Consider the following 22,230-nt stretch of genomic DNA (forward strand, 5'->3'; position numbering starts at 1 on the left):
GGACTCACCCAGTTCATGGCTGGTTTGGGTGCACAGGCTGGGCCAGATCTGTCACTTTGGGGTGGCTCTCCCCAGAGTAGGGGCTCTCCCTAGAGCCGGGGTTCTCACCAGCTGTTGGCTGTGTTGGAAGCCCAGAGTGCTGAGGGGTCTGTTCCTGCAGAGCCAGGCCCGGGGTTTAACCCCTGGTCTCTGCTCGGTGGGGATAATGGTCTCTGGGTTCTTGCTGGGCAGCCTGAATGGGGTTTTGGTCCGTGCTGGGGTTGTGTGTTCCTTAAATCACAGCTGGTTTGTTGTCAGGCTGTTCAGGGTCTGGAGCTGCTCTCAGAGTCCGAGCTGGCCATGGGGGCTCCTGCCTTTCCTCCCATTTGAAGTCTCCTGCCGCGAGTCACGCGATAGAGAACGGCTCAGGCAGGACTGTGGGCAACGACAGGGACTTGGAATAGAGAATTCCCAGTGTGGGAACGTTCAGGCATAAAGGGCCTTGTGATCACTGGGAGGAGGCAGCTTCCCAGGGCGGCTGCGCCGGCGCCGCTGGCTTCAGGGTTCCCAGCGCTGGGAACAGGGTGCAGGGGTTGGGAGGGTTTGTCCTCACTCAGGGATCATAATTAACACTTGTGGGGGTGGGGAGGTGCCAGGGAAGAGGATGAGAGGTTGGGGGGGGTGTGTGTGTGTGTGTGTGTGAGTAACACACAACGTGTGGGGATGAGCGGCCGCTGTGGTATGTGTGCAGGGGCTTCCCCAAGGGCTCCCTCACCGAATCCACGCCTGTTGCAGCACAGGAAACCTTCTCCAAAGGGCTGGGGCACTTTGCATCTCTCCAAGGTGGGAGAGATTTAAAGGGGGAAGTTCATTTATAAGGAAATCTCTGGATTCAGCTCCTCCCTGGGGGCTCCAGCCTTTGCGGAGGAGGAAGGAATGAAGGAAGCAGCTCTGGGGCTGGCAGGCTGCAGCTTTCCCTCTTCCCTGCCCCTCAGTCCCCTCTGCAGCCCGGGGAGGTGGAACAGCTTCCTAGGAGAGCTGCCACAGCTCAAATGAAGCAGAGCCCGATGTCAGTGGCATCTCCCTTGAGCAGCCAGGAGGTCGGGCAGCGCCGGCAGCGTCCGTAGCACCGTGTGTAGCTTGTCACTCTCCTCCCACGTTCCTTGTGACCTGACTTTAGTTCTGTCCCCAACTCAGGGGCGAGTTGTCACTCCACCTACACCATGCCCAGTTCATGGCTGCTTTGGGTGCACAGGCTGGGCCAAATCTGTCACTTTGGGGGTGTTTTCCCCAGAGTAGGGGCTCTCCCTAGAGCCGGGGTTCTCCCCAAAGCAGGGTGAGGAGCACTGACAGCTCATCCTCCTCAGCCTCCAGCGCTGCAGCAGCGTGTTCTGCCCCGTCCCAGCTCCAGGCCCTCCTGAAGGCCCAGCAAGATGTCGAAGCCCATCAGTGCTGAGCAAAACAAAAAGTAACACAGCCTAATAGAGACCAGATGTCTCAGTGAGGCTTCATCCCGTCCCCCTGGTTGGCTGCCAGGGCTGATATTTCTTATTCAAGGCAGGCAGGAGTGAGATTTGCCTCTTTTTTTTCCCTCCTGTAAAGCCAGAGCTCTGTTCCTGTGGATCTCCCTCTGCTTTTGTCCCTTCCCAAAGGGCCTGTGCTCTCCAATCTGCACCCACACACGGCTGCCTCATGGGTGGTTTCGGTGCTGGTTGGGGCTGCCCTTTCTTTTGGGGTTTAATCACTGGCTTGGGGGCCGTTTCACCAGGGAGAAACTTGGCCCGTTAGGGCTGTGGGTGGAGGATGAGCCGCGTGAACTCGGCTCAGCCTGTTTTCCAGGCTGGATTGCTTCACTGTGGGGTTCTTATCCTTGCCCAGCCCAGAGGTTTGGAGTAGGGGTGTTATGCTGAGCCTGGAGAGGTACGTCCTGCGCTGTGACACGGCTCACAGCGGTGATGTGAGTCATGGAGAGGGGCAGGAGGTGGGGAGCAAGCTCCCTCAACCCAGCTTTTAGGGAGCACTGGGGGTGGAAACATGTCCTTGTCAGGCTCCAAACAGCCCCAGTGCCAGGATGTCACCGGACAGGGTGGCTGTGGGAGTGTTGGGGGGGAGCTGAGGAGCAAAATAATGATGATAAAAGAACCAGTGTACAGGTCTAAAGAGGGAGAAAAGCACCGTGTGGATTAGAGAGCCAGTGGTGGCTGCAGAGGTAACCCCAGCCCGGGGGTGGATTTATCCGGCACAGCTCCTAATCCCAGTTTAACCCACTCTGCAGTGGGCAGCTCTGGCTGGCTGGCTCCTCTGTGGTGCAGCTCTGGCACACGGGGTCCTGCCAGGCCTGGCCAGCCGGTGACGGTGCCGAGGGAACCGGGGAGCTCGAGGGAACCGGGGAGCTCATCCCTGTGCTGGGGGCTCAGCCGGCTGCGCCGCGGGGCCTCGGGACACCTCCTGTGAGTAGCTCAGGCCTGTCCCGGGGGTGGCGGGGCAGGGTTAACGTCCCTCACGCTGCACCAGCCTCCTGCTGCCCCGTGGGTGCAGGGAGGGAGGTTTAAAGGGCTTTTCCTCCCCCTGCACCCCAGCGAGGGGGTGTCTGGAGTGTTTCCCAGCATTGGATGAACGCAGCAGGGCTGGGGAAGCTGCCTGTGGGTGACTGAGACACCCAGACCCGCGGTGTTTCTGCCCCCAGGCGTGTGGCTGTGCAGCTGTGCTTCTTTCTTTGAATCTTTTCTTTCTTTTTCATCAGTTTGTGCCCCTGGTTGTCATGATAGGAACACCTGGGGAACCCCAGCAGTGCCAGTGTGAGCAGAGCTCTGTGTGATGAGCCCTGGGGCTCGTCTCCACTCCGTGCCTCTTCCCATCCCGCCTCACCAGGGTCGCTCCAAAGGATCCCCTTCAGGCCAGCGTGGTGTTAACTGAACAATTAGATCAGCTGGGCTGTGGTGGGGCCAGGCTGGGCTGGTTGGGAAGGGAAAACAACTTCCTCCAGCTTCACAGGGTCTTGGGGATCTGATGACCACAAGCATTTGAGGCACGCCGGGTTTGTACCCGGGGCCACGGCGAGCACAGAGGGAAACCTTGTGTGCCGCTGCCGTGCGGACGGGGTGAAAGATGCTATTCACAGCGCTTGGGCTGCTGAACTTTGCTCAGGGTTTTTGTTTTGGGTTTTTTTTTTTTTACTGTTTCCAAGCCCCTAGTTAGAGCTTAAGTGCTTTGAAAACAAGAGGAGGAAACCCGGCTGCGGGACGTGCCGCTCGCATCTGGACACGCAGACCTGGGTTTCACTCGCCTGGAATATTTAGGAAGAAACACTGTGAGCTTCCTCCCTCCTTCTTCCCCTCTTCCTCCTGCCTTGGGAGCTGTAATCGCTCATAAACATAAACAGATAGACCAAGGTCCTTAAATTAGGGGGGGAAATAGCTCACAGCCTCTGCAGGCAAAGCAGGTTGGGGTTCTCCGGGCAAGCAGACCGAGGGGTCGCTCAGCTTCTTCCCCAAGGACAGTCGGTTTATCCACTGGATGTGAAAAGCAGGAGGGAACTGGCAACCTGCTCACAGCGCTTGTAAAAGGCATCCTGCCCTCCTGCTGATCACGAGCTGCCGTGTGGGAGCGTGTGAGCAGTAAGGGGAAGCAGTGGAGCTGGCTGGCTGGAGCCTTGTTTTATTCTTAGAGGGCGATTCCACTCGGCGCTGCTCGTCTTTATCCTCGCTGGTGATCCCTGGAGAGGCACTGCTGCTCTTTTTATCCAGATGGGAAACTGGGAAGTGTGGGCAATCCCTGGTTTCAGACCAGAATTAAGTGCTAATCGTTGGCCAGGATGGATAATCTGGGCATCGGGGTCTGGACCTGGAAAACAGGGACCTCTCTGGAACGACCTTGGTACCTGCTCTGGCTCTCTGCTCACCCACTGCCGGGCACCGGCATGGGGTTTTGCCATCATCGTGCCACGCTCCCTTGCTGCTCCCCATCCCAAAGGGAGGTTACATGAGGAGCAGGGTGGATAAACTTCTCTGTAGCCAGAGGCAGAGCCACTGAGCCTCCAGTGCCGAGTGCTGCAGGATGCTGCTGGGGCACAGAGTGTAAAGCACCCCAGGGTTTGGGGCTGTCTCCCCTCTCTTGGGGTTTGGGGCTGTTTCCCCTCTCCTGCTCGTTTTGGCTGGCTCAGGGTTTTTATCGTCATGGTAACAGTGAAATTTTAGTGTAATGGCTGAGAGATGCTTACAGCTCTCTCTCAAGTCTGAGTGGAAGGGGCACTGAGATGCCATTAAAACCCAAGGTGACCCGCTCGGCGTCGCGCTGGCCCAGCCACGGGGTGCCTTCCCTCTCTAGGCAAAGCACCGGGTCACACCAAACCTCAGCTCGGCTCTGGGTATCCCTTGAGCTGTACCCCAGCATGAGTTCCTCTGTTCCCACCTCCCAGCTGGGAGAAGGTCTCAGATTGTGTCCCTGACTCCTTTTTGTCTGGTTCTCTTCTCAGCTTTGAAGCGCCCGGACCCACCACTGCTATGGGAGACTCTGCTGCAGACCCAGCCCTTGGGACAGGCTTGGAGCAGGTGCCCTGCTCGGCGCCCCAGGGGAATGGGGGGACATCCCTCAGCGTCATCAGGGAAGGTGTCGGGGAGCTGGCGGTCATCGACCCCGAGGTGGCAAAGAAAGCCTGTGAAGAGGTCCTGGAGAAGGTGAAGCTGATGCGCGGCGTCTCCTGCGACAGCCTAACGAGACCCCCCGATGGCGGCGAGGCAGAGCACGGCCCGGGGAGCGCGGGGGATTTGGCCAACGGAGACCTCGGGGAGGGCTGTGAAATCAAGTGCTTGGACGATCCGCCTGGCACGGCCTCCAAGATCCAGGAGGAGGAGGATGAGGAGACCGTGGCCAACACGGTGAAAACAGCCCGGAAACGGCAGAAGAACAACTCTGCCAAGCAGTCCTGGCTCCTCCGGCTCTTTGAGTCCAAACTCTTTGATATCTCCATGGCCATTTCATACCTGTACAACTCGAAGGAGCCCGGCGTGCAGGCTTACATCGGGAACAGGTTGTTCTGCTTCAGGAACGAGGAGGTGGACTTCTACCTGCCGCAGCTGCTCAACATGTACATCCACATGGACGAGGACGTGGGGGATGCCATCAAGCCCTACATCGTGCACCGCTGCCGGCAGAGCATCAACTTCTCCCTGCAGTGTGCCCTGCTGCTGGGCGCTTACTCCTCGGACATGCACATCTCCACTCAGCGACACTCCCGCGGGACCAAGCTGCGCAAGCTCATCCTCTCCGATGAGCTGAAGCCGGCTCACAAGAAGAGGGAGCTGCCGTCGCTGAGCCCCGCGCCGGACATGGGGCTGTCTCCTTCCAAACGGACTCACCAGAGGTCCAAGTCGGATGCCACCGTCAGCATCAGCCTGAGCAGCAACCTGAAGCGCACAGCCAGCAATCCCAAAGTGGAGAGCGAGGAGGAGGTAATGTCTGGGTGCTCCAGGGCCCAGCTTGTCAGGGCAGGGGGAGGGATGCCCCCCTCAAGACCCTGTGTTCCCCTCTCCCAGCTCCTCCTGTACTGCAAAGGGCTTTGGGGTTCTCACCCTAATTGCTGCAGATGATCAGAGGTTTGGTTCCCTTTATCTCTGGGCAAACTGGCACACACTGGTGGGTCCTGCTCAAGGGTGCTGGGGCTCCAGAGTGGGAGTTTCCTTGGTGTGAGGGGGTGGGAGGACGTGTGATGGCTCCAAGGTAAGGCAGGGGCTGGGCCAGGAGGGCTGTGCTGCTGAATTCCCACGCTGTTTGGGCAACTCAGCCCCTTTTTTTGCCATGTGCAGCCACCTGATGGCTGTTGGGAATCTCATTTCCTCCTTGTCTCGACTTGTTCAGATTTAGCAACACCCAGGTCTGTTTGAAAAGGCCCTGGACACCCCCAGGGCTGGGAGTGGGAGGAGAGCAGATAAACCCATCACCCTACCATGCCCTGGCCAAAACACACTCACCCCTTCCTGGCTGTAGGGCTGAGAGCTGCAGCTGTGGGGTTTGCTGTGGGGTTTGCCCATGGCTGCTGCCCCGTGCTGAGCTCTGCTTTGGGTTCCTGGCAGCTCTGGGAGGTGGGAAGCCAGGCTTTCCCTGCTGCAGGGGCTGGGCTGCAGAGGGGACGCTCCCAGGGTTGGGTGCTAAAGCAAGAGACAGTGAAGTAGGTGATCTTGGGCATGTGAGTGTGTTGCACATCTTCCAAACCCAAAGGGCTCCCACAGGCTCTGCAGAAAAGCTCCTGGCACGGAGTTGCCTGGGGGGAGACTCCAGGTCTGGGGAGCCAGGGGCTCTCCCAGCCTAAACATGGGTTATTCTGTGTGGGCAGGAATGAGGCCTGTGGAGCAAGAGGATGAGCAGCATCCTTGGCAAGGTGTGGGGTGAAGAGAGCTGGGAACGGGCAGGTTTTATTTTGCTGCTTTGTTTTAAGGGCTGAGGGGCTTTAGCAGGAGGAAAACAGGGCTGGGCTGAGGCTGATGTGAGCAGGAGAGGAGGATGGCACCGGCAGCTGCAGTGCTGGCCAAATCAGAGAGGAGCACAGGCTCTGCCCTGACTCCAGAAGTTGGGATACTCCCCTGGGGAGGTGGTTCACCTCTGCAGGCACGGGAACAGCCCCAAAAACCACGAGACCAGAGGTCTGGTCCCAGAGGGGCTGTGGCAGCCAGGGGTCAGGGCAACCAGGCTCCATGCAGCTCCTCGTGCGGATGGGGCCTTGGACGCCCCGCGGCTCCGTCTAGACACTGGGATCTCGTGACTGATTTCCTCAGGGTGCAGTGTGCTTTGGCTCTCCTGCCTTGCCTGAGATTTCCCCCCCCTTCCCTCAGCTCTGGGCTGGGCTGGGAATCACCACGTGGTCTCCTGCCTGGCTGCTGACTCGGGGCAGGGCCTTTGGGTGAAGGTTTAAAGGAGGTTGTGGAGGTGAAGCAGGGGCTGCTCTCGAGTTAAACCCCCATCCTGTCCTGCTCCCTGCAGCTCTCTGGTGAAAACCCAGCTGCCAGACAGGGTTGGGGTGTTTGCTGGTGGGTGAATGAATCTTTCATGTGTGCTGCTGGTGGAGAGCAGGACACACCGAGCTCCGTCCCGCTCGCGCTGGCTGCAGCTGCTCGAGTGATGGAAACCAAAGCTCAGTGTGAATAATGGATGGGGCTGGCTGGGCTGTTTGCCCAGCAGCCCTCCCTCCACTGAAGGAATTCGGTTGGGTTTGTCCCCATCTCCCACCAAAGCTTCACCCCACTGAAGTTTGGCCTCATTTACCCTCTCCCTTAGGTCGCCTGTTCTGGACCTCTGGGCTTTTATCTCTCCTCTGGACCTTTGCCCGTTGCTCCACACCTTCCTTGAAGCACCATGCCAGGTCCTCCCTGTTTCTAGGCTCTTAAAGGTGCCTCTGTCCTTGGCTGCTGGTCCTCAGTGAGGGCCTGTGACACCCGTGTTCCTGGATTAGCTGAGTCAGACCCCAAAGCACTATTAATGCTGCTTAAGAAAAGCCCCAACCAGCCTGCGCGGCGGGGGACGGCTCTGAGCCAGGCCAGCAGCCACCCTGGGAGGAATCTGCCCTTTCCCCTGCAGCCCTGGCACTGTTTCTAGGGAATAATTCTTCCCTCTGAGGTCTTTTGTGTTCCAGCTGCCCCATCGAGCTGCGTACCCAGGGCAGGGGAGAGGTTTCATCTCCAGGGCTGGTTGTGCCTGTGACATTGCTCCATGATAATGCTTCTCATGGGATGGGTTTGGCTTTTGTTGATGCAGAAAGGGAAGAGCCACAAGCTCAAAACTCCTGCAGCCCTCAGGTTGGAGGTGGATGGGTGCAGCCTTCCTCCAGCCCTGCTTTCCAGGGAGGGGGGCTGTGTGGAGCCCAGGCCCTCAGATCCACTTACAAAGGGTGGATTAAATGTGCCCCTGCTGCTCCACATCGAAGTTTCCACCTGAGCAACTTGAGACCAGGAGGGGAGGGACTTGCTGTAACCCAATGCTGGTGCTGGAACCCCTGGGGAGCACTGATACCTGTCTGATGGCAGGAGGTGGCCTGAGACTGGTTGGGTGCCTTTGCCTGCTGGGATGGGCGAAGATGTGGGGCTGTGGTTGGGATCCCTGTGCTGTGGGACCAGGTTGCTGTCCCAGCACCATGTCACAGGGCTGCTTTACTCCTTTTTCAGCCTGTTTCAGTGTTAAACCTCCTCTGGGGTGGTTGGTTTTTGGTGATGCCTCTCTAAACCCAGCCAGATCTGCCATGAAGGTGCAGCAAGCTCCCGCCAGCGGCTGCGCCGGGGGGGTGTGTGTGTGGCACAGACAGGTTGTGCTGCCTTTGCAGCATGCAAACATCTTGGCCTGGGTTCCTCCCCAGCAGGCACAGCACAGGGGCAGCAGCACCCCAAACGCTCCCTGATTCCTGCTCTCCTGTCCCCCAGCTCTCCAGGGATGGCCCAGGCCACCCCCAGGCTCTGTGCTCCCCGTGCCAGGGCTTGACCGAAGCGGCGTCTCCGGGGATGAGCGAGCTGGTGCTGTTGGAAAACGCTTCTCAGAGGGGAAGCTGAGCTAAAAGCTGAGGCTGGTTGGGAGCTGTTTGGCTCCCCCAGTGTTCCTGTCGGGCAGGCTGGGACTTGCACCGGTCACTGGTCCTCAGCCCCTTATCTCCCATGCTCCAGGATCTGACCCTGGCCTCCCTGCCAGCGTGGCAGGGTGCGGTGCTGGCTGTGCTGGAGATCCTGGTTGAGGTTTTTGGGGTGGATGTGTTGATCTTCAGAGCTGAAACGTGCAGGGGGATGAAACTGGGGGATGCTCCCTGTGCCCCACTCTGCCTCCCACCAGCGTTCCCACTCCCAAAGCCTCGCAACGGGGAAGAGCAAATCTCCCTGCCTGCCTGGGGAGGGGTGGTTCATCTCCCATCGCTTCAGGAAGGCCAAGGTTCAAAACATACAGAACAGGCAGGAGGAAACAACTTTTCTCCTTATATTTTTTGACTGTCAGGACTGAAACTGGCTATTTTTAAGTGGGGCTGGCTGGTTTTAGCTGTGAGCCCCAGCTCAGCGCCGGGCTGGGGAGAGCAGAGCTGACTCTGTGTGAACAGAAACGTTTGGCTGAACTGGTTCCTCTAGTCAAGTGGAAAAAAAAAATTAATTAGAAAGAAAACTGCTAATTGAATAATCAGTTAAGAAGCTGGGCTGGCTGCTGGGAAGGGAGTGCTGGAAAGGGCAGGAACGCCAGCGCCGTACCGTGTACCTCGGGCTGTGGGGTGGGTGGGTAGGTGGGAGCACTGCCCATGGTGTGGGGTCTTTATTTATTTACCAGTGTTTTCTTGAGAAGCAGCAGTGAGGGGTGAGGTGCAGAGCTGCCTGGTGCAGAGCTGCCTGGTGCAGAGCTGCCTGGTGCAGAGCTGTTTACGTCGGCGTTTCAGCGCTCGCCGGCGGCTTCTGGATGCCAGAGCTGCCCCACTCCTCTTCCGCTGCTCAGCCCGAGCGCTGCCCTGCCTCTGCCAGCACACAGAGCAGCGTCCTTGGCCTTTTCCCTCTGGAATTCCACCTTCAGCAGCACCTCAAAGGTGCTTGTTCTGGTAGAGCTTGTTTCCCCGCCGTGATAAGAGAATCACTTTCGATGCCGTCGTGGCAAAGGGTGCGCCGCGGTCCCACGGATGGGTCTGAGTCAGAGGCTTCGTGTCTTTTCTGCACCATCCCTGTGGTGCTGGATGGGATTCCTCTTGTCCAGGGTGACAGCAGTCACACAGGCTGCCAGCTCTGACTCCTCCAGGCACCCTGCTCTGATGTGTCCTCGGCATCTCCCTGTAACACGCGTGGGGTTGGTGAGGCGTTTGCCTCTCCAGAGCCTCTTGGTTCCCAGTCACCTTGTAAGGTCTGAACCACCAGCATCCCCACTGCCTGTTTGGGTCGTGGGCTGGGCAGGAAAGCCCTTCAGGGAGGGATGTGTGGGAGCCAAAGCAGCCTTGGGGCCAGGGTGTGCTGAGCTGGCTGCCCAGCCCTGCACAAAGAGGGACCAAGGTGTTGGTGTGTGGAAACGTGTGCTGGATGATCCTGTGTCTTAAGGAAGGCTCAGAACCCAGAAGTGAACCCTGTGGAGGTGGTGCCCCATCACAGAGCAGAGCACGGGAGGGTGATGGCCTTGACTGAATGTAAGCACCTCTTTGCACCCATGTTTTGGCTGAGACCAGGGTGTTGAACATTCCAGGCTGCTTGTCTCCTGAGTGGCAGATCTGGAAAGTCGCCAGCGCTCGGCAAACGGCTCATCCATAGGTTGGGTCTGTACAGGAGAGGAGTTGAGTCACTCACACCCTTCCAACGGGGTCACTTCCCAGCTCCTTCCAGCCTGGCTTCTCAGGGAAGGCAGCCTTGTGTCATCCCTGGCAGGACCTTCCTGAAGCCTCCACCAAATGCTGCAGGAGAGAAGCCGGCAACGTGCCGAGTCTCGTGACGCTCTGCCCAACTGGTTGTGCCCCTTGCAGCTCCTGGAGGGCTGCGTGGGCCCTTCCCCAGCCTTGCCCTTTGGGTGAAGCAGGGGGGTTTAAGCCAGGCTCTGCCCCAGCTTTACCTGCCCCTGCGGCTCCTCATCCTACAGCACCGGGGAGCGGAGCCACCAGTGGAATGACGTGTCTGGAAGCGCAGGCAGGTGGGGAGGAACCGGCTCTGAAGGCGTCCGATGCTGCTGAGATGGTGCTGGAGGGTGAGACGCTGAGCAGAAAGATAAGAGGTGCTTAATTTCCCCCCCTGAGTTCGTTACCCATGTTCTCTGGATCCAGGCCTCACGCTGTGAACAGGGTTTGTCACACCTGGCGAGCGGGCGCCTTGAGCCGCAGCGGATCCTGGAGCTGCCCGGAGCCCGGCCGGGCTCCCTCTTGGGAGCAGCTTCATGGCAGAGCCAGCGCTGAGGAACTCACCCCCCACCCCAGCTCTGACTCATTTTCTGCCTGGTGATGCAAAGCCGTGTTGCATCAGCGCCGTGCCGGCACGGCGGCAGCGTGCCAGCTCCCCGCGCCCGCGTTTGGCAGCTGAACGATGCGCCGTGGCCGGGAGGAACCGGCAGAATCCCGGCACAGGCGACCGCTGGAGATCATCAATCCCTGTGGACACAGACACCTTGGGTGGGTTCAGGGCTCCTGTGAGCTGGAAGCTGCCTGGTTCAGCTGAGGGTTGTCATTGGGAGGGCTGAAGCTCTACAGGTGGAGCTGGGGAGCTGGGATAGGGTCGCCCAGCGCTCGCCCGGTGTGGTTCACACCAATGTGCTTTTATTCACAACACCAGCAGCCCAAACTCCTGATTCAGGACCCAGGAATGAGCGTGTTGCCCGGGAGGAGGGTGAGCAACAGGCCCCTGGGGGGGGTTTAGCTTTGCTTGGGGAGCCTGGAGGGGTCTCAGCGCTGTTGGGCTCCATGTGTCATGCAGAAGCGATTGACTCAAACCCTGTTACTCCTCACGGTGAGGTGAAGCCTCCTGCAATTAGTGTGTCCCTCTGATTAACATACTAAACCCAGAGCTGGTTGGCTCTGTTTGGGATGTGGATTTTAAAGCTGGTGGCATGCTGGTCTCGGGGTGCAGAGCCCTGTTTTGTCTCTCTGGCATGAGGAGAGGGCTGTGTGGGCTCAGGGGGCAGCAAGGCGGCAGCCGGGGTCTGTTGGGACAGGGATGGGACTCACCATGAGGGTGGGTGCCCAGGGTGGCTCTGGGGCTGCAGCTCCTGTCTCTGCAGCTGCTTCCAGGCAAGAAAGTTGGGGCTGAAACCTCAGTTTCCCCTCCCAGGCTGAAAGAATGTTACAAAGGATGTAAATGGGCAAGATCTAGGGGGGGGGACACTTGGCATTTAGGATCAGCTGGGAGCCCTGCTCCCTCTTTGGCTTGGAGGAGCCTCTGGCTGAGCTCGGTGATGATGTGATTGCATTACCCTGGGAGAAGCATCACGTTACCCTGGGAGAAGCATCACGTGCTGGTTGAGGTGCTTCTTCCACTCCCAGAGACCCGATTACGATGGGGCAGAGGAGGAGGGGGGGAGGAAACAACGGGCTGAGACGTGATCCTTGTGAACCTGGAGCTAAACTCTTGCTTTTTCTCCCCCTCTCCCTCCTTCCTCTCTCTCCTTTCAAACAAACACCACCCCAAAAACTGCCAACACCCCCCCTCCTCCCCTCCCTCCTCCCCTCTCCTCCGTTTCCCAGGAGCTCTCCTCGAGCACGGAAAGTCTCGATAAGTCACTGTGTCCCGTAAGTGGCCCGTTCCTCCCCGCGCCCGGGCTGCCTGCCTGCCCTGCCACAGCAGCATTTCCTCTCTGCCACCAACACACCAAACCCCAGCCCCCTCCCCTGCCACCCCCACAACGTCCATCCACACTGCTTTGAGCCCCCCCGGCGAGGGCACAGCCAGCATCCCCCCTGCTCCGCCGCCGGCACCGCGCTGGTGCCGCAGCAGCTGGGGTGGTGGCGGTGCCGGTGGCACCTGGAAGGGAAACAGAGCGCTGGGCAAATTAATTTGCACTGGTGTGGCTAAACTAAAGCCCTGAGGGGCTTGGGGGGGCCTTATGAGCCCATTTTAACCCCCCCAAAAAAGAGGCAGGAGGGGTAGAGAAGCCCTGGTGCTGCCTTGGACCGGTGGAGGCAGGGGAGGGAGGTGGCTGATGCTGCCCAGCCGCTGGCCTTTGCGTGGCGGCGGCTGCAGATGGAAGAGGAAATGCTGTTTCCTTGAGTTTCACTTCGAGTTCTTTGCCAGACAGGATTTAATTTGCTTTATTTTTTTCCACGAATCATTATCCCCACCCCCCCCTTCTGTGTGTTACACTCTGGGCTGTTGATCAGAACCCAGCCTTTCCCTGACAGAGCCTTTTCCTTTCAAAATGAGCCTTTTCTGTGAGTTATTTTCCCTCCTGAGTAGCATTTTCCTGCCGGTGGGTGTGTTTCCCAGCTGGGGATTCCCAGGGGCTTCCTCACATTGATATGTAGTCCATGATCAAAACCCCTTGGCCGGGCAGGAGTGCCCTGTGTAGCCCCTCTCCTCTGGGATGGGGTTTGTATGGAGAGCTCCAGCCTTCTGGAGGAGAGTCTGGATGTGCTTCCAGCTCTCGTCCTCCTGTGCCTTCTGAGGGAACACTTCAAGCCTGGTGCACAGGGTTGCTGAGGTCACTTACAGACACAGGGTGTGAGGTTTCACCCCCAAACCCCCTCCTTTTGGTTTTTATAAGTCTCTGACTCCCCTGTTCTGAAGAGGTGCAGGGAGGCAGGATGCTCAGGCAGCTGTGGGTGCTGGTGCTTGGGTGGGGAGGTGGGGTGCTGGGCTCTGAGCCCCAATTTACCACCCACATCTCACTAAGTCCTTTATTCCCCCCTCCCTGCTCCTGCCAGCCAAGCAAAGCAGCGCTGTCCCTCCTCCTGTGGCTTTTGGGGGTTGGTGCTGGTAGAGCTTCCCAGTCCCAGGGCATCACAGACGCGTCCTCGCGGTGCTCCGGCCGTGGTTGTTGCCATCATCTCATCCACCTCCACCGTGCCGCCGGGGCTGGGCGAGTGCCCAGGGCAGGAGCCCTGCAGCCTGGGTGGGTGTTGCAGGAGCTGGGGCTCGTGGGGCAGCTCACAGCTCTGCTCTGCACCCCTGAGTAGTTTCCAACGCTGAGTAGATCAGGTGGGTCTTGCTCCCTTGGAGCGAGTGGCCGTGGTTGCGCTGCGTAAAGCTGGGAGAGGATGGAGAGGGGTGGTTTGAGCTGGGGCAGGGGGATCTCAGGGAGGGACAGCAGCAGGGGACACGCTGGCAGCTGAGCCAGGGAGGATCCCAGATGAACCCACCAGGCTCTGAGAGGCTTCACCCCTCACCTGGAGCGTGGTGGCTGCACAGAGCTGGACCAGCTGGAGGTCCATCGTGACACCTCCAGCGCCGCTCCGAAGCCGTCGCCTGACGCTGGGTCTCCCTCTGAAGCTGACTCCTCACTCACAACCTGGACCAGGAGCAGATCTGTTATCATCCCTGCCCGCTCCTGGAAGCACCTTGGACCTGCACAGGGAGAAGGATGCTGCTGGAGCATCCCCAACCTCCAGCCCTGCCAAGTTTGGGATCAGGGATCAGGTTTGCAGAGCGCTGCCAGCGACGGGTTTCGCTCGAGAAAGTCAGCAGCAGAGAGTCAGTGTTTGTGTTTGTTCTGAGCAGCAGGAGGATCCTTGGGGTGGTTGGGTGAGGGAAGAGTGTCCCATCCTGCTCCCTCTGCCTCCAGGACCCTGCTGTGGATGAGCTGGGGCGGCAGCCGCTCTCTGCGACGGAGCTTCGGCGTGATGGCGTCCTGTGGCGCCGGAGCCGGCGTTTCCTGTGCTGGCTGGGGCCAGGGACAGCCCTGCTTCAGCTGCTGCCATTTGCCAGAGCTGCTTCTCCATAACAGGCTGCAAACCTTCCCTGTCCCAGTGCCCCCATAGCATCAGCACCCAGCGTGGCGCTGGGCGAGGTGCCTCTCTGGAGAGGGATGGGACAGGGAGGACGTTTCCCAGCACCGTGGTTGTGTCAGGAGGAGCTGAGACCTGAAGGTTTTCAACCCCAGCACAAACAGCAGAGGTACAGAACGGGTCACAGAGGCATCAGGGTGCTCCTGGGGCTGGCACAGCTCCGCTCTGCTCCCTGTGGAATGGGAAAGGTGCCTCGGGAGGTGGTTTGGGATCCCTGGAGAGGAAGGGGCTCGTGTGAGAGGATGGGGGTCTGAACCAGGGACTCTGCTCCTGCACCGGGCACCTTCTGGCCTGGGCACAACCCCACATCCCCACCCAGCACCTCTGAGGTTCAGTTATTCCTGTAGAGACCTCGGTGAGGGTACAGGGCAGTTTGGGAGACGGGATCCACTACACTCCCAACCCCGACCCTGCACCGACCAGGGTGCACGAGGCGCTTGGAGGAGCCGGGACGCTCAGCCAGCAGGGCAGAGGTGTTGGAAGGAGCTGAGCATCTCTGAATGCTCTGGGGCTGCTTGCAGGCCAGGGAAGTGGCCCTGAGGCCGAGGAAGGGTTGGGGCTCTGGCTGGCAGGAGCTGGGCAGAGCAGGGTCCAGCTGGAACCAGGCACTTCCCAGCCCCAGGACGGAGCATCGGCTGGCACAGGGGTTGGAATGTTTTGCTCTTCCTGGGAGCTGGGAGGGATGCCCCCAGCTCTGGGGGCTGCACAGACCCTTCCTCTGCCTCAGGACGCCCTGGCCACGCTCACCAGGGAGCTGGGCAGCAGAGCAGGGAGGGGGAGAGGAGGGGAAGGCTTTTTGGGAGGATTTTTGGACGTGGACTACAGATACCAAGGATTTCCCACCTGCCCCTTCCCGAACGGGCCCCATCGGACGGATCCCTCTCCTCTTCTTGCCATCCCTTTGTTTTGCTGTGTGGCCATTCCCAGCTCTCCAGCATTTTTCCTTTGCTGTCTTTTCCTCACGCTCCATAGCTTGTTGCATGTGCCTTTCCAGCATGCCCGTGCACTGAGCACTCTGCAAGTTTAATTTTGCATCTTCCCTGGCAAAAATCAGCCCCGGTCGTGTGTCCTGATTGAAAAGCTGAGCAGAGGCTGAGTGGGGAGCTCAGCTTCAGCCCTGGGCTGCGGGGTGCTCATGGGGCCAGGGTGGGGGCTTCCTGAATCACAGTTTGATCTTTGCAGAATGATGGAATTGAGCCATGATCAAGGCTTTGGGGTGAAGATATGAGAGAAAACCATCCCAGCATGGAGCTGGGGTGGATCCACGCTCCCTTTGCTGGCTGCAGCCCCGGGGATCTGGGGGATCTGGGGGAATGTCGGCTCTGGGGTGTCGGGGAGGAGAATTTCTGGCCAGCACAGTGGGGAGGAAAAGAAGTGCCTTGATCCTGCTCCGGTCCTGGATGATGAGCCTGGCTCTCTGATCCTGGGAGCATCATCCAAGAGCAGGGAAGAGGGTGGGATGGGAAGAGCCGCTCTGTCTGGAGTTCTTCCCGGTGCTGGCGCCTCATCAACCTGCTGCCTGGGTAACACTTCCCCTCCCCCCTCCCACCCTCCTTCCCCCAAACCTCTTCAGCCTGTCAGACTCGCCCCGGAGAGGGAGTTCATCAAGTCCCTGATCGCCATCGGGAAGCGCCTGGCCACCCTGCCCACCAAGGAGCAGAAGACCCAGCGGCTCATTTCGGAGCTGTCGCTGCTGAACCACAAGCTGCCGGCGCGCGCCTGGCTCCCCACCGCCGGCTTCGACCACCACGTCGTGCGGGTGCCCCACACCCAGGCGGTCGTCCTCAACTCCAAGGACAAGGTATGAGCAGCCAGAGAGCAGCCTTGCCTGGAGAGAGAGATTGGGGAGGGGGTTGTTCCATCGTCAGCACTGCTCCCCACTGGGAATGGTTTCCTGGGTGTGCTCAGGGCATCACCCCAGGGCTGGGAGCGATGGGCAGAGAGATGGTGTAGGGAGCTGGGTGGGGAAGGTCCTACCCTGAGAGTAACCATCCCCTCAGACCTCAACTCCAAGGACAAGGTATGAGCAGCCAGAGAGGAGCCTTGCCTGGAGAGAGAGAGAGGGGAGGGGGTTGTTCCATCCTCAGCACTGCTCCCCTCTGGGAATGGTTTCCTGGGTGTGCTCAGGGCATCACCCCAGGGCTGGGAGCGATGGGCAGAGAGATGGTGCAGAGAGATGGTGCAGGGAGCTGGGTGGGGAAGGTCCTACCCTGAGAGCAACCATCCCCTCAGACCTGGGGGTCTCAGTGTCCAACCCTGCGCTGGGGCAGTTCCCCACCTACCCAAAAGCCCCCCGAAAAGAGCGAGCAGGAGGCAGAACCCGGTGCCTGTGCCTTGCCTAACCCTAACCCTTGTGCCTTTGCTAACACCCTGTCTTTCCCCCCCTCAGGCTCCCTATTTAATCTACGTTGAGGTTCTTGAGTGTGACAATTTCGACACGGCCAACGTGCCCGCTCGCATCCCCGAGAACCGCATCCGCAGCACGCGCTCGGCCGAGAACCTCCCCGAGTGCGGCATCACGCACGAGCAGCGCACCGGCAGCTTCACCACCGTCCCCAACTACGACAACGACGACGAGGCCTGGTCTGTGGATGACATCGAGCTGCAGGCAGAGGTGAGCCCGGGGCTGGTGTGTTGCCCTGCCCGGTGTTGCCGGGATCCGGCGCGGCCGCGGGGCGGGATGCGAAGGCGCTGGCAGGCAGATGTTCCGTCCCAGGAGGGTGGGGATTGTGTTTTTGGTGGCCACCACGTCCCACCTCTTGTGCTTTTTCTCTTCCCAGCTGCCAGAGATTCACACCAACAGCTGTGACAACATCTCCCAGTTCTCTGTGGACAGCATCACCAGCCAGGAGAGCCGGGAGCCCGTGTTCATCGCCGCTGGAGATATCAGGTGAGGCTGGTCAGGGTTTTTTGGGGGGGTGAGTTCAGCTGTAAAAAGGGCAAGAGGTGAAATTCCTCTGCTGGATTCCCAGAGAAACACCCACCTGCCCAGGTACAGGGGGTGGCTGCACAAACCCTGGGCCTGGAAGCACGAGGGAGCCCCAAGTAGAGTCATGTTCAGGGTGCTCTGGGCTGGTCCAACCACCAGCAGAGCCCTGACCTGAGGCTTGGGGGTGAATCCATGAGGTCTGTGGATAGAAGAGGTGCTGGGGGGGGGGGTGGTGACACCACTTTGCACCCCCAATGATGGGTTCTGCTGCCTAACGGCTCCATCTCGCAGGCGGCGGCTCTCGGAGCAGCTGGCTCACACCCCCACCTCCTTCAAGAGGGACCCCGAGGACCCATCCGCTGTCGCCCTGAAGGAGCCCTGGCAGGAGAAAGTCAGGTAGGGCTGGAAGGGGCTTGGGACATCCTGGGAGCCCAAGGAAGTCACTCTGCTGCTTGTGCAGTGAATAATGTGGCCTTGACCCCAGGTGCTGCCCGTCCCTGGGGTGGGGGGACCCACTGCAGGTTGTGAGGCTTTGAGGGGCTTTGCCAGGTATTCCTAAGCCACCCTCATGGCAGAAGAGTCCAGCCTGTCCCTGAATAAACACGGTGTGTTCCTGCTCCGAGTTGGACCTCCAACCCCCCAGGTTTCTCCTCGAGCAGAGGCCCCTGGGCTCTGAATTTGGGGTGGTCTTGTCCCTGCTGTGCATACGGTGGGGCTGGGGGCTCCAGGGGAGTCACAGCCCATCTGCCACGCTCAGAGACCTGTGGCTTGGGTGGGATTCACCCCGTGGTTTGGTGAGACCTCGCTGTGTGGTTCTTGTGGTCCTGGGAGTTCCTTCTGCCCCCACCCCATTAGGCAGAGCAGCATTTCCAGGGGCTCTTCCTTGCCCCCACAACCAGCCAGAGCCCCCCCACCTGACTTGCTGCTCCCATCCCTGCAGGAGGATCCGGGAAGGGTCCCCCTACGGCCACCTGCCCTCCTGGCGCCTCCTCTCCGTCATCGTCAAGTGTGGGGACGACCTCAGGCAGGAGCTGCTGGCCTTCCAGGTGCTCAAGCAGCTGCAGGTGAGAGGGCTGAGGGGCTGCCCATGGGACCACGGGTTCCTGCAGCCCCCCCCAGAGCCCTGAGGGATCTTCCTGCTCTCCCCACAGTCCATCTGGGAGCAGGAACGTGTCCCACTCTGGATCAAGCCATACAAAATCCTCGTCATCTCTGCCGACAGCGGCATGATCGAGCCGGTGGTGAACGCTGTGTCCATCCACCAGATCAAGAAGCAATCCCTGCTGTCACTGCTGGATTATTTCCTGCAGGAACATGGCAACTACAACACCGAGTCCTTCCTCACAGCCCAGAGGAACTTTGTGCAGAGCTGTGCTGGCTACTGCCTGGTGTGCTACCTCCTGCAGGTCAAGGACAGGTGGGTGTCCACCCCCCCCATAGCCTTGTCTCCTCCTGGGATTCAGCATTTTGTCCCCAGACAGCTGGGGAATCCTGGGAGCTGAGTGTTCTGCTGCTGGGGCCACATAGGCGCCTGTGGAGCTGAACAGGCTGTTTCCCTCCCCTCAGGCACAACGGCAACATCCTGCTGGATGCAGATGGACACATCATCCACATCGACTTCGGGTTCATCCTCTCCAGCTCCCCCAGGAATCTTGGCTTTGAGACATCAGCCTTCAAACTCACCACTGAGTTTGTGGATGTGAGTGACCAGGGTCGTGCAGCATCAGTGGCTCAGCCAGGGTGGTCCCTGGGGCGGTTCTTGGTCCCTCTGCAGCCGCCCCCGGTGCTGCTCATGAGCTGGGAGCTGGAGCTTTGTCCTGTGGGGTCGCTCAGAGAAAGGAAATGCCCTAAAAATGCCCCCGTGCCCCTTCTGGTGACAGTCCCTCTGCGCAGCCCCAAGGCTGCGCCACCCGCTTCCCTCCACCCACACGGCCTCTCCCTTCTCCCTTCCAGGTGATGGGTGGGCTGGACGGGGACATGTTCAACTACTACAAGATGCTGATGCTGCAGGGGCTCATCGCTGCCCGGAAGCACATGGATAAAGTGGTGCAGATCGTGGAGATCATGCAGCAAGGTGAGAGGGGGAGCTGGGGGGCACCCAGGGTGCCATGGGTGGGGCTGGGCTGCACAGAGCATCACCTGGAAGTGGGGCTTGGGGAGCACCTGGAGAAGTCTTGGAGCAGGAGAGGCTCCAGCTGGAACAACCAGGACCTCCCTGACCAGGGAAGGAGGGTGGGGGGGGGACACTGGAACCCGGGAAGCCGAGGGGTGCCCCGCAGCCAGCTGGCTGTGGCAGTGGGCTCATTTCACCCCCCCCCTCCCCATGCCAAAACCTGTGCCTCCTCACCCCAGGGTCGCAGCTCCCCTGTTTCCACGGCTCCTCCACCATCCGCAACCTGAAGGAGCGTTTCCACATGAACATGACGGAGGAGCAGCTGCAGCTGCTCATCGAGCAGATGGTGGACGGCAGCATGCGCTCCATCACCACCAAGCTCTACGACGGCTTCCAGTACCTCACCAACGGCATCATGTGACGGCTGCCGGGCTCCAGCACCGGCTCCCAGCCCGGCCCAGGCCTGAGCTTTGTCCCTGGGGGGGCTGAGGGCTCAGGTCTCCTGCAGTGAAAGGCAGTAGAGCCACAGCCGCTCCGGGGCGGCTCTTCTGTTGAGACTCCTCAACAAATCGGACCCCAAACCATGGCAGCAGGAACAACCCCCACTCCCCTCCTCTGCTGGTGAAGGCCGAGCGGCTCGTGTGGTGACCGTGGGGCTGGTGGAAGCCAGCACAGGGCCTCAGGACAGGGCAGTGCCCCCACCCCAACCCCAGCGCTGCCGCCTCGGCGTCCCATCAGTATTACGCCCGTTGGTGGCCTGTGAACTGTCCCACAGGCTCGTGAAACGTTGAGGACCTGGGGGGGGGGGGGTCGGGCCTGGCCCCTCCATACAACTTGAGCCTTCTGCTGGCACCACTTGACAGCAGCGGAGGTGACGCCGACAGCCCCGTCCCTGCATGTTCCCCGACGCCACCTCAGCTCCCCTCACCCCCCCCCACCCCCCATCCTCCCACCCTCTTGGCCCCCCCAGCGCCGGTCTCAGCTCCGGCACCGTCCTGCAGCACCCACAGCTGGTTCAGTGCGGTGGGTGCCCCCCCCGGGTCCCAGTGCTGCCTCCTGCCCCCTTCCAGCACCCATGATTTTTTGGTTGGCTGTTTCCTGATGCTGTTCCAGGAATTTGGGACTGTGACAACCCCCCCTCTGCTAACTCCTGGTTCCTTTTCCTTGCCTGGATGCTCAGGTGGGGAGGCCCAGCTGCGCTGCGGGGGGGGAGGGCAGGGGGGGGAGCAGCTCCCCTCCAGTGGGGCAGGAAGGGGCCTGGTGCCTTCCTGGGGTGCCCCAAACCGCCCCCCCCCGCCCTGCTCCCCTTCCTTCCCCTCCTGGGGCTGATGGGGCTGTGGAGGGTGGGGGAGCAGTGCGGCAGTTTTGACCCAATGGGTTCCTGGGCTGCAGGGGATCCCCCCCCCCCACTCCAGCCCCCCACCCCTTGCTTTAGGTGCAGTGACCCCCATCCCAGCCCGTCCTGCTGGTCAGATGGCGATGCCCCACCAGCAGCACCGTGTCCCCTCCCTTGTCGTCCCCCCTGTGGCTGCAGCTCCCGGTGGTGCCACCTGTGCCGGCCCGTGGCCCCCCCCAGTGCCCTCGTTCCCTCTGTTCAGCACTAATTATTTGTCACCTTGATTATTTAGCATTAAAAGCAAAAATTCTATTTTAAAAAGGCGGTTGCCAGTGGCCAGGAGCCACTTGGGGTGGGGGGGTGTTAATCAGGGACAGAGGGGGAGGCTAAAACCACAGTCACAGGCTGCAGCCACGGCCTGTGTCCCGCCCCCCCCCCCCCCCCCCCCCCCAGCTTTGCAGTTGGGGGGGGGGGGGGGGGGGGGGGCCTCAGAGCCGCTGCAACGCCTCTGTAGGAGCCAGGGAGGGGGTTTTGGGGGGGTAGGGGTGCACTCAGCCCCTTCCACCCCTATTCTGGGGCAGGACCAACACCGTGGCGGTGGTGGGCTGGGGGGGGGGGGGTAGGGCACAGGAGCCCTCCTGGGACACGCGTGGGGCCACGGAAGCAAGAGAGGGCACAGCAGGGGTTAAACCACTAAAAGTTTAATTGCATTATTACTACAAGAATAAAGGATACCTGAGAGCCTCTCGCAGTGCCGGAGTTTTGCTGTAGCATCATCACCACCCCAGGGGAGCTGCCCCCAGCCCCGGACCAGACCTCGCTAAAGGCACTGAAGTGCTTGAAAACCAAGAGATTACAAAGCAATTTTGTTTTGTTTCCTTCCTCTAAAACTCGTAGAAACTTTAGGTTCTTCTCTATTATTAAACATCATTTACACGGTCACAGCCCCACGGGATCCAGCTGAGGGGAAGGGGAGTGAAGGTGGGGGGGGGGGGTGCAGGGGGCAGCTCAGTGCTGGGTTGAGGGGGGACACCTGGCCCAGGGGCTGTGGGAGCTGCTGGTTCCTTTTGGGTTTTCTCCTTTGATTTCAGAAGCCGCCCCCCACCGTGGGGGGCACCCCCCACCCCCTGTGGTGCCTTCAGCAGATCCACCATCGAGGGGGGATTGAACCCCCCACAGGTTAAAAAAAAGGAGGGGAAAAAAAAAGGGGGGGGGGCAGGGGGAAGGAGGGGGGAGAGAAACCAAACCCCAACCCCAGCAAACCAGCTCTCCCCACCCCAGCAAACAAGAGGGGGGGAAAAACAAACCAAAACCCGAATGAGGAGTTGGGGGTTTTGTCACTTTTAGTGTATGATACAACTTTACAGAGCGTGTTAGAGGCGATTTATTGACAGGGAAACGCGAGGAGCCCGAGTTAAGTTACCGCAATAGTTACTCACACGACACCCTACCCCAAGCACAGG

General features: G+C 60.1%; 1 protein-coding gene across 1 annotated transcript; it reads left to right on the top strand.

The window, feature by feature from the left end:
* Nucleotides 1-1,782: 1,782 nt before the first annotated feature.
* PI4KB (phosphatidylinositol 4-kinase beta) lies at nt 1,783-21,194 on the top strand (the record flags this gene model as incomplete). Its single annotated transcript, XM_084276820.1, is given in 13 exon segments — nt 1,783-1,842; nt 1,844-1,899; nt 4,454-5,429; nt 12,134-12,178; nt 15,963-16,190; nt 16,779-17,003; nt 17,170-17,279; nt 17,610-17,714; nt 18,259-18,382; nt 18,470-18,735; nt 18,885-19,017; nt 19,272-19,392; nt 19,671-21,194. Coding segments are annotated over 13 exon segments (2,631 nt in total). The 3' UTR covers nt 19,853-21,194.
* Nucleotides 21,195-22,230: the final 1,036 nt, after the last annotated feature.

Source organism: Gallinula chloropus (assembly GCF_964237585.1).
Source record: "Gallinula chloropus genome assembly, chromosome: 29".
Taxonomy (NCBI): Eukaryota; Metazoa; Chordata; class Aves; order Gruiformes; family Rallidae; genus Gallinula; species Gallinula chloropus.